We start from the raw sequence: 14,727 nt of genomic DNA on the forward strand, positions 1-14,727 counted from the left end.
TTATCGATCTCTACTTCGATACCTAAGCAGATTCGATACTTAATATTTTTATATTTTTAAAATCTTTTAAAAATATTACTTAAAAGATAAAATATTATTTTTATAAAATATAATTTTTAAAAGTTTTTTAAAATATTCTAAAAAATGTTTAAATCATTTTAAAATATTCCTTTTAAAATGTTTCCATTTCAAAATGTTTCTATGCAATATTTTCTACAAATATTTAGAAATATTTTTCAAAACATTCATAATAATTTGTATTACACGTGCAGGCAAAGTGGCTTTGTGCGTGTTTTCTGTGCGGAAAGCGGCCGATTTTCCACGCCGCCATCTAGCGGCAACGCGGTGAGTGAATAAGCCGCGTTCAAAGCCATTGCCTACGGCTGAGCCGCGTTCAAAGTCATTGCTCACGGCTGAAACCGTGGACAATACTTTGCTCACGGCTTTAGCCGTTGACAATGACTTTGAACACGGCTATTCCCGCACCGTGTCGCCGCAAGATGGCGGCGTGGGAAATCGGCCGCTTTCCGCACAGAAAACGTGCACAAAGCCACTTTGCCTGCACTTGTAATACAAAATAGTATGTGTATCACGTGCGGATTGACAATTGTCTCGTGTGGGGTGGTCGCCCATCCCCCGCACTCGTGACCAATTGTCAACTTTCCGCACTTAATACACAATATACTATTGTGCTGTACGGGACAGTACTTATGTCCAGACTCTGATTAGAGGGTCTCTAAAAGTATTTCTACAATCAGAGAAAATAATCATTCGAATGGTCCGCGGGATTAGCATTATACTTATTCTACCGATTATAATTTCCAGCCGCCAGAATTCCGGGCCGGCGCGTTAGCCGGACTCCGGGTCTAAATTACACGCACGTTACTGTATTAAATTCCGCGACAGAACGTATATGAGGCGAACGAAGAGGGGGGCGGGAGGGGGACCACTCGGATCGTTACGCGGGACATTAAATTCTGGGAGAATTTCTGCGGCGGTCGTGACAAGCCTGACAGTCGTAGAAATAGTTTCGCCCCCGTTACAATATCCCCCTTCTCCCGCCAAGTGCCCCGCGTATCCACGTCGTGTAAATACGCGCCTTTTATTCATTTAATTAATCCCGCGGGCGCCGGCATGGGCGTAATGATAAAAAATACGAAGGTGGAAACACACGTATATATGTATACACGCGAATATATACACAACTGCAAATTGAGCGTACTTTCTCGCGGACGTCCGCTAATTTCGCACGTCCACGCAGTTATTATTCTTTAATTCGCTCTAACTATGCGTACAAAATGTGTCCGGATCAGTCGGATGGAAAAGCGCAATCTGTGTAGTAAGACATTTTAATGATATTTCGCATTTTTGTGACAACTCGTCTCTTGTCCAGTAAAGAAATTTTCTGCTTTCAAAAATAATTTTTTGTTGCAATAATTAATCGATATTTTATTTATATATTATATGTAGTGCAGTAATAAATAATTGTATACTGTAATAGTAAATCAATAATTTATTTATGTAATAGTGCAATAATAAATAATTTTATACTGTAATAGTAAATCAATATTATATATTATTATGTTGCAATAATAAATAATTTTATATTGCAATAATAAACTGATATTATATTTACATTATATATATTGCAATAATAAATAATTTTATACTGCAATAATCGAAATGAGCTCTTATATGAATTATCTACACATATAAATACAAGCATATGGATATATATATAAATACAAATTCATAAATATAAAAGGGACTTGTTAATAATAAGTTGATTTAAACAAAATAAGTATAAAGAAATTTAAAAATAATTTTGTCACGCCTAATACTTATGTCTGGCTCTTATTAATCCTTTTTATATCTAAATTTGAATTTTATATTGCTCTTAAAAATATGAATTGCCTATTTTGGAAATTTTTTCCGAGACGGGTATATTTCGTGCTTAAATTTTGTTTAGCCTTATCTCAATTTTGTAGAAAAGTATAATATTAAAAAAATCAATTTGTGTTATCTCATGTCACGATTATTAATCGTTGAAATGGGATTGTCAGATTTGTATCAGAAGAAAAGTGAAAGTACGGTGGAGCCTAAATGCTGTTCGGTTGTAGATGCCGCTTCAAACGAAGGTTGCACCAGACTCGTTGAACTGGTTTTGCGATTAGGACCGTGATTGGGGCTGCTCGTGGCCGAGAGAAAGAGATATTCCTATGTTGTGATCGAAGGTTCGTGCTGGACCGGAGTTATACGCGGAAGAGAGAATTGCGATCCGAGTGGAAACTTGCGAGATCAGTCAATCAATTATTTGTATTGTTTTCTTCTTTTTTTTTTTTACGTCAAATTGGTAGATAATTGTGTTAAGGCAGATAATGTTGAAATAAAGTTTCTTGATCGTGATAATAACTTGAATTAAACGAATGTATATAATAAGTAGTCTAGGAACATTTCGGAATTTTTGTAATTTATCTCAACATTGTGGAAAATAATATTTCAGAAGTACTGACAGTAATTATAGGCATTTTTAATATCAGGATGTATTTAAATGGGATAATATTGAGTGAAATTTTTGATAGAATGTCAAAACTGGTTCTTTCTACGAAAATTGCATGGTAGAAGAACTGTATTTTATATGCGAAAATACCTTTATTTTTATCCATGTATAATAGCATTTTCATATGTATTATATGTAATATTTTTAAGATTAATATTTAAAAAAAATTCTTTTTAAATAAAAATATTCCAGCCTTACATAAAATATCCTAATTTTTTTTATGTGTCCAAAGTTCTCTTTAATATTAAAAAAAGTATAGCTATACTGTAAATATAAAGAATATAGCTTGCTTTTTCATAATTCTAATGTTTATATTATTTTAAAACTTTTCATAAAATCAATTTTTTCACAAAAGCTCACATGAGCTTTTTATAAAACGGCAAATCTTTATGGAACCATATTTTATAAAAATTTTTCTCTTTGTCAAGAAGCTGAATAATTTATAAAATATCCGGTATTTGTGTAGAAAATGATAAAGTTTTCACAATTTTAGTTCTATTAGTCGTATTATAAAGTACATTTTAAACATGGAAATATTAATGAATAATCCGAGTTAATCTAGAATTATTACTTTTCCATTAGAGAGTACTATATGTCGCGAGAGGATTTGTCCCTAAATTACTTATATATATATATATATATATACATATGCCGCGATAATTTCCTGCAGATGTAATTACGTTAATCAACTGATAGATATGTATATTTCGCAAGCAATATGCGCGGTAATAATTATGCGTGCATCTGACGTAAATTCGCAACGGGTTTTCGCGGCTGCGAGCTATAACCTAACCTAACCTCGTTGCACAGTCGGTTTACCGGACTTCTCTATCTCTCTCTCTCTCTCTGTTTCGATATTAGAATAATATTTGGGAATATTTCCAGTGTATCGTTACACGGTTGCGACGGCGGGGTATCGGAAAACGATTACAACATAATTCACGGCGGCGGCGATAAAATTTAATTACACTTTGTGTAATTTAACGTGCCCAAGTGCGGGTTTCCGAGGCACGGATTTATGGTAGCACTTGTGCAGATGCTGGAAATATTGAATATCAAGGTGATTTCGATGCTAATGCATTTCCGCCGTTGCGTATCGTTACGCGTATCGTTGCTAATTATTACGTTCCATTTCGTCGCGAACCTTAAGCACGCCAATAACACAATTCGAAAAAGCGTGCAAATTGGAAACTCGCGCGTTGCTTTCGCCGCCATTTTATTTCGTTCATTAAATTTCCTTTATGAGCAAAACTGGTCTTTTTATTTTGGCTTCTCCTAAAGGAAGCTTTAATCAGCGAAATAAAATGGCGAGGAAGCAATGCGCAAGTTTTCCATTTTTGTAAATTTTTTTTAAAAGCGAATAAAATATTAAAAAAAAATCTTGTACATGTGTGTACACTTTTGTATGTTCAAAAATTTGAAAATTTATTTTTTTTTTAATTCAAATTTTATAAAATATGAAGCCTTTCACTGAGAGATCTTCGTCAAATTCAACACTAAATATATCTTTTTATTTATGTAAAGAATTTAATCCAATATATTAAAATTAATAGAAGTTAGAGCAACCACAGACATTTTTTGAAAAATGAAAATTTAGTCCAGTAAAATTAGACTTGAAAAGGGCAAAACTTAAAAAAAATTATAATCAAGCTGAATTTTTGTGGAGACCTTTATTTCGATGTTCTAATTCTTGAAAAGCACCTTTAATTTCAGCCAGGGCGTTTTTTTATGGAGGGTAAAAAGGGGTAAATTTTAGCTTTTTGCCATTATCTCAAAAATTATCAATTTTTCGAGAAAAATTGTTATTATCAAAATTGTAGCTCATAAAATTCTCTACAAAAAAGGTCCTTATACTTTTTTTCGTACAACTAATCGTTTTTGAGTAAAACGTGCGGTAAAGTGTAATATTTCTAATATAATTTTTTTGCACCTCTTATTGTTAGTCATACATTTTCTTTCAGACTTAATTTGCTCTATATCTTTGAAACGATTAATTCCACGAAAAAAAGTATCAAAACCTTTTTTGTTGGGAATTTTATGAGCTATAATTTTGATAATAACAATTTTTCTCGAAAAATTGATATTTTTTGAAATAATGACAAGAAAATTTACTCTCTTTTACCTTCATAAAAAAACGTTTTGGCTAAAATTAAAAGTACTTTTCAGGATTTCATTAGAACATCGAAATAAAAATTCAGCTAAATTATAATTTTTCTGGTCAAAGTCTAATTTTACTGGACTAAATTGCATTAAAATCTAAGAAAAAATTTCACGGAAACGAAGTTTCGTCCTTGAGAAAGCAATATCAAGAGAGTCGATTTATCGCGTTTTTTAAATAATCTACTATTAATTTTTACGCTAATAACTTTCATTTATGAATCTTACATCCGGCTATTAGTACAATTTTTTTATCTCGGTATCTCACAACACAGCTTTAACCTTTTTTTTAGCGTTAAAGACCCTGGTTTTACAGAAAAGCGCATTTCCGTCTTTTCGCAAATGCGATTCTCCCCGAAAGAGACAAATTGGCGAAGGCGTTTTCGCGGGGAAAAGGAAAACTTGGTCGGACAAATACATGCAACTGGAGCGCAATTCTAATTCGCCCTTGTCGTATTTTTGTCGTCGCCTCACCTATAACGACTACGGCGGGCATTGTTGTTTCGGAGTTAGCGGGGCGAGCAACAAAACTTGACCCGGAATGTGCATGTACCTTTGGTACGACGGGAACCTCGTTTAGAGGATAAAGGGTATCGGGGTTGGCGTGTGCATAGGGGGGGTTCATAACGAGCGACAAAGGGTCCCGCTATCAAGAGATACGGGCGACGGTATACATACCAGACCAGGGGGCAATTATCAACCCCGAGTTAATTTTTCACGTGTCGTTGTTCATGAATTGGGGTGAAACACACCCCACACATTTCTTTTATCTTTTTAGTCGCAGCATAATTTTATCAAAGTACCGATATAATTAATTAAGTATCTAATATAATTATTTATTTTTTATTTCTTTTGTTTTTTATATTTATTATTTTACTTACTGTTATTTTTATTTGTACAATGTTCTAAATTTTAATATAATTTTAATTTTTTAGGATATATCTTGTTGCTCTAACTTCTATAAATTTTGACATATTGGGGAAAACTTTTTTACAGATATAAAGTATCATTAAATAAGTTTAGTATAAAAGTTTGGATTTAAAAAAATATGCATTTTTAATTTTTGCAAATTTTGAGATATTGACTAAATATTTTTACATGAATAGAATATCATTAAAAAATATAGTTGAATTTGGCAAAGATAAAGGGGTTCACTTTTTATACAATTTTGAATTTTTCAAAAAATGTAAATTTTCGACTTTTACGAAAGGAATATACGAAAATGGTTACATACACATATAATATATTTAAGAAAATGTTATCTTATGTAAAAAAAGATACAAATTGAAAACTTGCACATTTGTCTTTTCACTATTCTATCGCTCATTAAGTTTTTTTAATGAAGAAACTAAAATTGAAAAAGCAGCTTGCTTATAAGCAAAGTTTAATGAGCAAAAGTTAATGAGCGAAATAGAATGGTAAGGAAGTAATATGCAAAATTCCATCTTGTGCACTTTTTTATATTTTTATTAATTTTCTTATTTAGTTATTTATTGTTAATATTTTTTATATTTGAATAATATTCAAAAAAGAGAAAGAATAGCTTCTTATTACAGATATTTTTTAACAAGAAATTGTATGCATTGATTGATCTATTATAAGTTTAAATCATATGTCATTTATTTATTGTTACATATACTAAAAAAATTTGTTAACTTGACGAAACCTTACAACTAAATATTATTTTGTTAATGAAACCTATAAAAAATATTTAAATTAAATATAACATTAAATTTAACAAAACGTATATTTGACTTAAATACTAATATATGTTGATTTAACGAAATAGTAATTTAGTTGAAAGATTTAGTCAAGTTAACAAATTTTTTTTTCAATGTAAAAGAAAATGTAATTAATATTTAATATAATTATTTATAATAATTTCCTATTTTTTATATTTATTAATTATTCCTTATATGAAATTTTAATATCCAACATAAAGAGAATAGTTGCTCAGAAAATTTTTCTAACAAAAAATCGACATTGTTGCATGAAATAAAATCTAGAAGATCAGATCATTTCGTCTATTACACGAAAAAAAATTAATAACTGATACGTTTATTTATTAGTTTTTATATTTTTTATTTTTATAATTTTAAGTACTCTTTCTATTAAATTAATATAAATACAAAAAAGAGAGAGATAATAAGCTTCTCAAAAATTTTTTCCAACAAGAATTCGATATCGAATAATTAATCTATGAAGATCAGATTGTTTCATCTATTATTACGTGAAAGAAAAAGATAGAATACATTTAGGCATTTCGTAGAGAGATAAGAGGAATTTAAAAATGCAAAGAGGAAAAAGAGAGAGTTACGGCTGGCGATATTTCAAAATTTAATGCACTAATAACAGACTAGCGGGTAATAATCCCTTGTCGATTCTCGAAATGCCCTCGAGACTCTCTGGTAATGCGCGTAACACATCCGTGAGGCAAACATTACTGATAGTGTTGCATTGCTTTGGAACGTCTTGGGCGTTACACGCTGAGAGATACACGGAGAATATGCACATAACAATTCAAATGCCTTATGCAGAGCGACTGCGGCGGCGGCGGCTTTAAAGACCATCGCTATAGGACATCGCGAGAGCAACAACGTTACCACGATAGTATATCAAGTATACTTCATCCTCGGTATACTGACGAACATTTGGCATTCGTATTATTCTTCCTTTCCTTGAGCGTACATTTCTACCGGTGCACCTTGTTTTTCGTGAATATATATTCGTGTGACGTGGGAGGGGTCGACATTCTGTAGATGAAATTTGAATATTTCAGGCTCTCGCGAATAGAACGTGCGTTGTGCAAACACGATTTTTTTTCGCCGACAAATACGTGGCGAATTATTTTTCTTTTTTTTTCTCGAAAAAGACTACTTAAAAACGGGACCGCCTGTGATAAATGATAATCAAGCAGGTTACAAGCTGACGTCAAAATGACGTTATTTCGTCGCCATTATTCTTCATAAAATGACGTAGCAAGCTGACGTCATTCGACGTCATTATTCTTCATAAGATGACGTCATTTTGACGTCAGGTAATAAGCTGACATGTCAATATCAGAGGATCTAGATAATAATTATAAAATTAGCTAGATAAAAATGAGAAAAATATGTAAATTTATTTTAGATAAGATAAAGATGATTTTGTTTTATAGATATTTAGATAGAAGATAAAATTATATGTGGCGATTCATCTAGATAATTTTCTAGATAATAATTTTATGACTGCTTATGTAAACACAGTTATAAAAAAAATATAAATTATAAAGATATTATAAATGACGTCATTTTATGAAGAATAATGACGTCGAATGACGTCATTTTGACGTCAGCTTGTTACCTGGGCAGTGTTTGCTGTTATCTAAATAAAATTATATAAATAGTCATTTAGATGAAACTTTGGCGTCACCTTATCTTTATATAGATAATAAAAATATGTATTATCTATACCTGCATCTTAGATAAAAAAAGTATTATCTTTACTAAATTATCTAGAATAATTTACAGATAATTTTGGTTTAGTATCATAGCACATAAAATACTTAAATAGGAGAACTTAAGCAATAAGCGATAAAAATTTATAAATAAAAATATGAATACATATATATTTTTATATCCCTTTTATAATTTATATATTTTTTATAATTGTGTTTACCTAAGCAATAATAAAATTATTATCTAGAAAATTATCTAGATGAATCGCCACATATATAATTTTATCTTCTATCTAAATATCTATAAAACAAAATCATCTTCATCTTATCTAACAAGGGACATGTCACAACTGTCCGGAACCGATTTGATTCTCCTTGAAATATGTTGTTAAATACACAAATCTAAAAGACACGTATTTTTTTATACGTGCGCAATTTGAGTTTTAAGGGGTGAAACACCCCTTTAAAGAATAACGGTATTTTTCTTTAGGATCAAATATCTGCTAAACTATAAGAGATATAAAGAAAAAACGTACAACAAATTTTAATGGCTTGAAGAGTACTTTAAAGTTATATGAACAAAAATTTTTTTTTTTTTTTTTTTTTTTTAAAAACCCTCACCACCTAATTTTTTTTTTTAAAATTAAAAATTTTGTTTTACCTAATTTAAAGCTTATTTTTTTCCAAATTCAACCATGTGTAATAAAGTTATGTTACGAAATATCATTTTCGAAAATTAATTATAAACGCTCCCGTATATACGCTCATCCGTGCTATGTGCGTAAGTAATTACCGTCGAACAATAAAATATATAAAAAATGTTTTTGTATAATTCTTATTTATGTTTTCTATGTATTTATAACTGCGTATTGTGTATATTTAGATTTAAAAAAAAATTTTTAAATATAATTAATAAGAATTTTTTAAATATACACCCTGCTTTCTTATTATTTCTTTAATATTTAATTTCTTCTATAAAAATTAAAAACAATTATATTTTATAATAAAATTATTTTTTAATTGAATCTTGCGAATACGAATGTCGCAATATTTGGCATAAACAAATTTTATATCTTACGTTAAATGAATCATAAGATAAGATTATGTGTACGTGTTCCAGATAAGTTATAATTTTTACAATAAAATCTTTAATACGTTAAAATAAATAATAAAATAAGATTATGTGATGACGTATTTCTGATAAGTTAATATAAATTGTTCATGTAGCAGCATAATTCTCACAGTCGGTGTAGTCTTTTCGTTGTAATAATATCTGTGTAAACTGTTCTTTTATTGCAATAGAAAGCAAAATATAACATCTTTGAATATGATTATCAATCCGCTTAACGTTGTTAGACTTTTATTGGTGTCAATAAATTCAATATATTTAACAGAAACGCCAGTAACTGAAGCAGAAGTGGAATTAAAGGAAAACATTAAAAAAATATTACTGGATAGCGTTTTTCATTATAATGGGGTGGAAGTAACGGAAGAAATATATCTCGATTATGAAGAACCTTATAAATTACATAGTTTTGAAATAATTGAAGATGACGAAGAAGCATGGCATGAAGATAGTTTAAATTCTCATCCTCATTGTTCAAATGATGATACAAATTTTGATAGTTCTTATAAAAGACGAGCTGTTGAGTATTGGCGATTTCGGGACACTGATGAAAACAGTAATGACAGAAAAAGGAATCGTCCTCTAAGAGTAGTACAAAATAAATTTAGAAGAGTTTCATCTGAACGTCAGTTAAGGCGATGGGAAGAACAAATACAATCAGGTGGAAGTCGTACAGAAAAATTATCTTACATCTCCAAATTTACACATGATAAATTTACTGCAGCTGTCGAATCAGGATTCATGGTTCATGATATTGATTTAAAAAGATGGGCTTTACAAGCTCAAGAAGAAATAGGAAATTTAAATCCTATATTTAAAGCATCTCACAGTTGGATAGCAAGATTTAAGAAGTCTCACCGAATTGTTTCAAGAAAAGTTACGAAGTTTGTCACTAGAAGAACATTAGAAGATTCTGCTGATTTGCAAAAATCAGCTGATGATTTTCTGGAAACAGTAAAACCTCTTATTGAACAGTTTGGATCTGAAAATATTTACAATTCAGATCAAAGTGGTTTCCAATTGGAACTTCACTCTGGAAGATCATTGTCTAACCAGGGAGAAAAGAAAGTAGAACGTGTCGTGCAATCCATATCATCAACAACCCATTCATATACGATACAACCAATAATATCCTGTAATGGCAATTTGTTGTCCCCTTTATTTATTGTATTAAAAGAAGCTAATGGTAAATTTGGACCAAGAGTACAAGAAAATTTATTTAAAGCAGAAAATGTTATTGTAAAAGCATCGAAATCTGGTAAAATGACATCAGGTATTTTCCTTTTATAATTACTTTTTTTAACAACCTTATTTTATTTAACAATTTAATAAGAGTCATAAAAAAACTATTAAATTAACATTTATATTTTGTACAGATCATTTTAAAATGTGGTTAGAAGAAGCTTATTTCGCAAACATTGGTCCTAATAGCGTTCTTCTTATCGATTCATGGACTGGACATTGCCCCAATATGATTTCGGATTTAACACCTCCTGGAACACATATTACTACTATGATAATACCGAAAGGAACTACAGGGAAAATACAACCATTAGATGTTTATGGATTCAGAATTTGGAAAAATTTTGCTAAAAGATTTTCAGATGCGGTTTTACTGTTGGAAAGTAATATAAACTTACATGAACGAAATAATATAATAAAATTGCAATCTTTGATACATAATCAATTGTCATCCCCACGATATCAAAACTTATTTAAATATTCGTGGTTTAAAAGTGGTTATACGAATGAAAGACCAGACGAATTCGAAAATCCAGTACACTTTAGTTTAGACGAAACTTTAACAAAATGTGATATCGAAGGTTGCAATAATATAGCTGTAGTAAGATGTTCTTGGTGCAAGAAGTCATTATGTTTGAAACATTTTTTTGTCGAATATCATTATTGTAATGTGTATAATGAGTGAATAATATAAAATGCAAATACATTTTTAAAAAAATCTAAATATACACAATACACAGTTATAAATACATAGAAAACATAAATAAGAATTATACAAAAACATTTTTTATATATTTTATTGTTCGACGGTAATTACTTACGCACATAGCACGGATGAGCGTATATACGGGAGCGTTTATAATTAATTTTCGAAAATGATATTTCGTAACATAACTTTATTACACATGGTTGAATTTGGAAAAAAATAAGCTTTAAATTAGGTAAAACAAAATTTTTAATTTTGAAAAAAAAAATTAGGTGGTGAGGGTTTTTTAAAAAAAAAAAAAAAAAAAAAAAATTTTTGTTCATATAACTTTAAAGTACTCTTCAAGCCATTAAAATTTGTTGTACGTTTTTTCTTTATATCTCTTATAGTTTAGCAGATATTTGATCCTAAAGAAAAATACCGTTATTCTTTAAAGGGGTGTTTCACCCCTTAAAACTCAAATTGCGCACGTATAAAAAAATACGTGTCTTTTAGATTTGTGTATTTAACAACATATTTCAAGGAGAATCAAATCGGTTCCGGACAGTTGTGACATGTCCCTTGTAAGATGAATTTACATATTTTTCTCATTTTTATCTAGCTAATTTTATAATTATCTAAGCACAACACTGTAAATAATAATATCTGATATTTGAAATTTCGGGAGGCCTGTTTTTATTAAATTCTAACATGAGTGCTTTTGATGAAAAATTTGTCACGATTTTATCTTGGAAGCTTTCGCTCTTTATTTTCGATTAACTTGAAAATTATTGGCATCTCGCCATTTTAGTTAACATGTTGCGGGTCCTGACAGTTACCGCGATGACCAATCCTCTGATATTGACATGTCTCATTGAAATACGTGTAAAACGCAATCAACGATATTTAGTCGAGAGTCGATTGTTGATAAAAAGCGGATTAAACGAGAGAGGTATAAAGCAAAAAGTATACACATATTAATTAAAGTGGCATAGGAAATTGTATAATATTATAAAATATTAAATATATAAAGAATATAAAGTTTATCTTCTTTAGTTATATAAATTCAATTTATACTCTTTCTTCTCTTTATCACTACATTTAAATAATATTTAATAAATTTTTAATTATTGAATTTATTAAATTTAATTATTTTATATATTAATTATATTTTATATATTATATAATACAAAATTAATAACACCCAATATATGTATATTAAATTTTTTGCTTGTGTATGTGTAAATGATAAATAAAATTTATTTTCAATTATAATTTATTTTTGTTAGACTCCTCACTTCCACACAGCACAAAATATTTTTAAAATTGTTTAAAAAGATTTCTTAAAAAATAAAATAATTCTCGAAAATATTTTTAAATGTTATCACAAAAATTTTTAAATTATTTTAAAATATTCTTAAAACCATTTAAAAATGTTTTTATGCATTATTTTATAGAAATATTTTTTGAAAACATTCATCATATTTTGTGCTTTTATTTCGTAATTTTCAAAATCTAATACTCTTCAAGATTAATTATAAATCAATCTGTTCAACCAAATTAAAACTTGTCTTAAAGACAAAAAAGTACAACGGGAAGAATGATGCGCTAAAATATTATCTGAGCGATAAAGAAGAACACTTTAAAAAATTTTTTTAAAAGTTTTTACAAATATTCTAAAAAATGTTATCACAAAAAATTTTTAAATCATTTACAAATATTCCTAAAACCATTTTAAAATGATTTTATGCAATATTTTATAGAAGTATTTAGAAATATTTTTTCAAAACATTCATAATATTTTGTGCTGTATGGGCTTTTATTTCATACTTTTCAATATTCAATACTCTTCAAGATTAATTATAAATCAATCTGTTCAACCAAATTAAAACTTATCTTGAAGACAAAAAAGTGCAACGGGAAGAATGATGCGCTTTATGCGTGTTGCTTATGCGCCAGCAAATCAAACTATAAAGGCGCAATAAATTTTCCGTCAAAATGTCTTCGTCGTCTTGTATGGGAGATATGCAGAAATCGTGCCGGAATCGAAAGAGGGTCGAGTGTATCCTCTTTCTCTCGAAACTGACGTACAACTGTATATAAGAGTCATGCACGTGCGAAGGCGATACCAGGCATTTTTCTTCCTCGGCGAACCGGCAAAATTTTGATATTCCGCTCTCGCATTCTTCAATCTTGCGCATACTCTTACGGATATCACATATTTTATTCCGCGGCATTGTGGTCCTCGCATTAAATGGAGCATACTAAGGATATCTCCGTCTGTGAATCACGCGGAAGAATTCGACCATCGCCACAAAGTCGCGTATTATGTGTATAATTCGCTTCGCTCCTCTCTTGTGTATTATTATTCAAATAAAACATTCAAGTTTTCGAAAGATCTCCAGATACGGGACGCGTTCGAAATCGTGATACATCAAATCGAGAAAGGAATTATTATATTCCGTGCAAAAATAAGTCAGAAATGTGGAATACGTTCTTTTTATCACGCCAAATTTCGCTCTCTCGCGAAAATTGGTTTTGAAATTGGCTCGAAATTGACTAAAAAAATAACATATTTATACTTTTTTAAACTTGAATAATCTTTAACGTGCGTAAAGCCGCGTATGTGGTCGAATTTTTATATTGATAACACTAATTATCACACAATTAAAAAAATTGTATACACAAATTTATTTAATTTATTTAACTTAATATTTAATTCAATATTTTATTTTATAAAATAATTTTAAATAATTTAAATTATAGAATCTTAATTAACAGTTTAATCTACTTTATTTGTAAATAAAAAAATAGTTATATTTAAAGCATCGAGATAAATTTTGCAATAGAATATTGTCTCTTTTTATACAAGTTTTAATAATTCTTTCTAAAAGACAGGAAGTTTCTAGAGATTATTAAAATTTGTAAAAATATTATATATATATATATCAATTTAGCAATTTTCTAAAAAAAACCGTGGTAGATAAAAAAAATGTATTTTTGACTAATTTTTTCACGAGGGATTATCTCGGACGTACTCTGCATTCAAAATTGCTGAATAATAATGAGGGACTAAGTCCCTCTTTCGTCGGAGACAGGAGGATCCCACTTTATGCGTTCTTTATATATTTTAATGTAATATGCTCGCGTAGCGCGATATATCCCGTAAATAACAAAATCGTAACCAAAATTACTGCGAGAAGCTCCGAGAGCATCTCTCTCTCCCAGATTCGCCGCGGAATCGATTCCATTATCGTATGTAAAGTAGATGCTGGAATAACATACAATACCACACGATTTTCCGGGAACATTATAACATATGTATGTATATATATATATATATATATATAAATTTATATGTATATAGAATCTAGATGTCCTATTTCTTGAATTCTTGAAATGCGAATAATTCAAAAAATTTCGGTCAATATTCAAATAATACAGTAAAATCAGACTTAGGTTTCAAAAATTTATAATCAAGCTAAATTTTTGTGGAGACCTTTATTACAATGTTCTAATGA

At 29.5% G+C, this 14,727-nt stretch overlaps 1 protein-coding gene across 1 annotated transcript; it reads left to right on the top strand.

The window, feature by feature from the left end:
- Window positions 1–9,342: 9,342 nt before the first annotated feature.
- LOC146721187 (uncharacterized) lies at window positions 9,343–11,795 on the top strand. The gene is made up of 2 exons (XM_085487300.1): window positions 9,343–10,552; window positions 10,656–11,795. The coding sequence occupies exons 1-2, from the start codon at window positions 9,481–9,483 to the stop codon at window positions 11,204–11,206; spliced, it is 1,623 nt and encodes a 540-aa protein (XP_085343426.1). The 5' UTR covers window positions 9,343–9,480; the 3' UTR covers window positions 11,207–11,795.
- Window positions 11,796–14,727: the final 2,932 nt, after the last annotated feature.

Source organism: Nylanderia fulva, unplaced genomic scaffold, assembly GCF_048542155.1.
Source record: "Nylanderia fulva isolate GAGA-0341 unplaced genomic scaffold, ASM4854215v1 Scaffold53, whole genome shotgun sequence".
Classification (NCBI taxonomy): domain Eukaryota; kingdom Metazoa; phylum Arthropoda; class Insecta; order Hymenoptera; family Formicidae; genus Nylanderia; species Nylanderia fulva.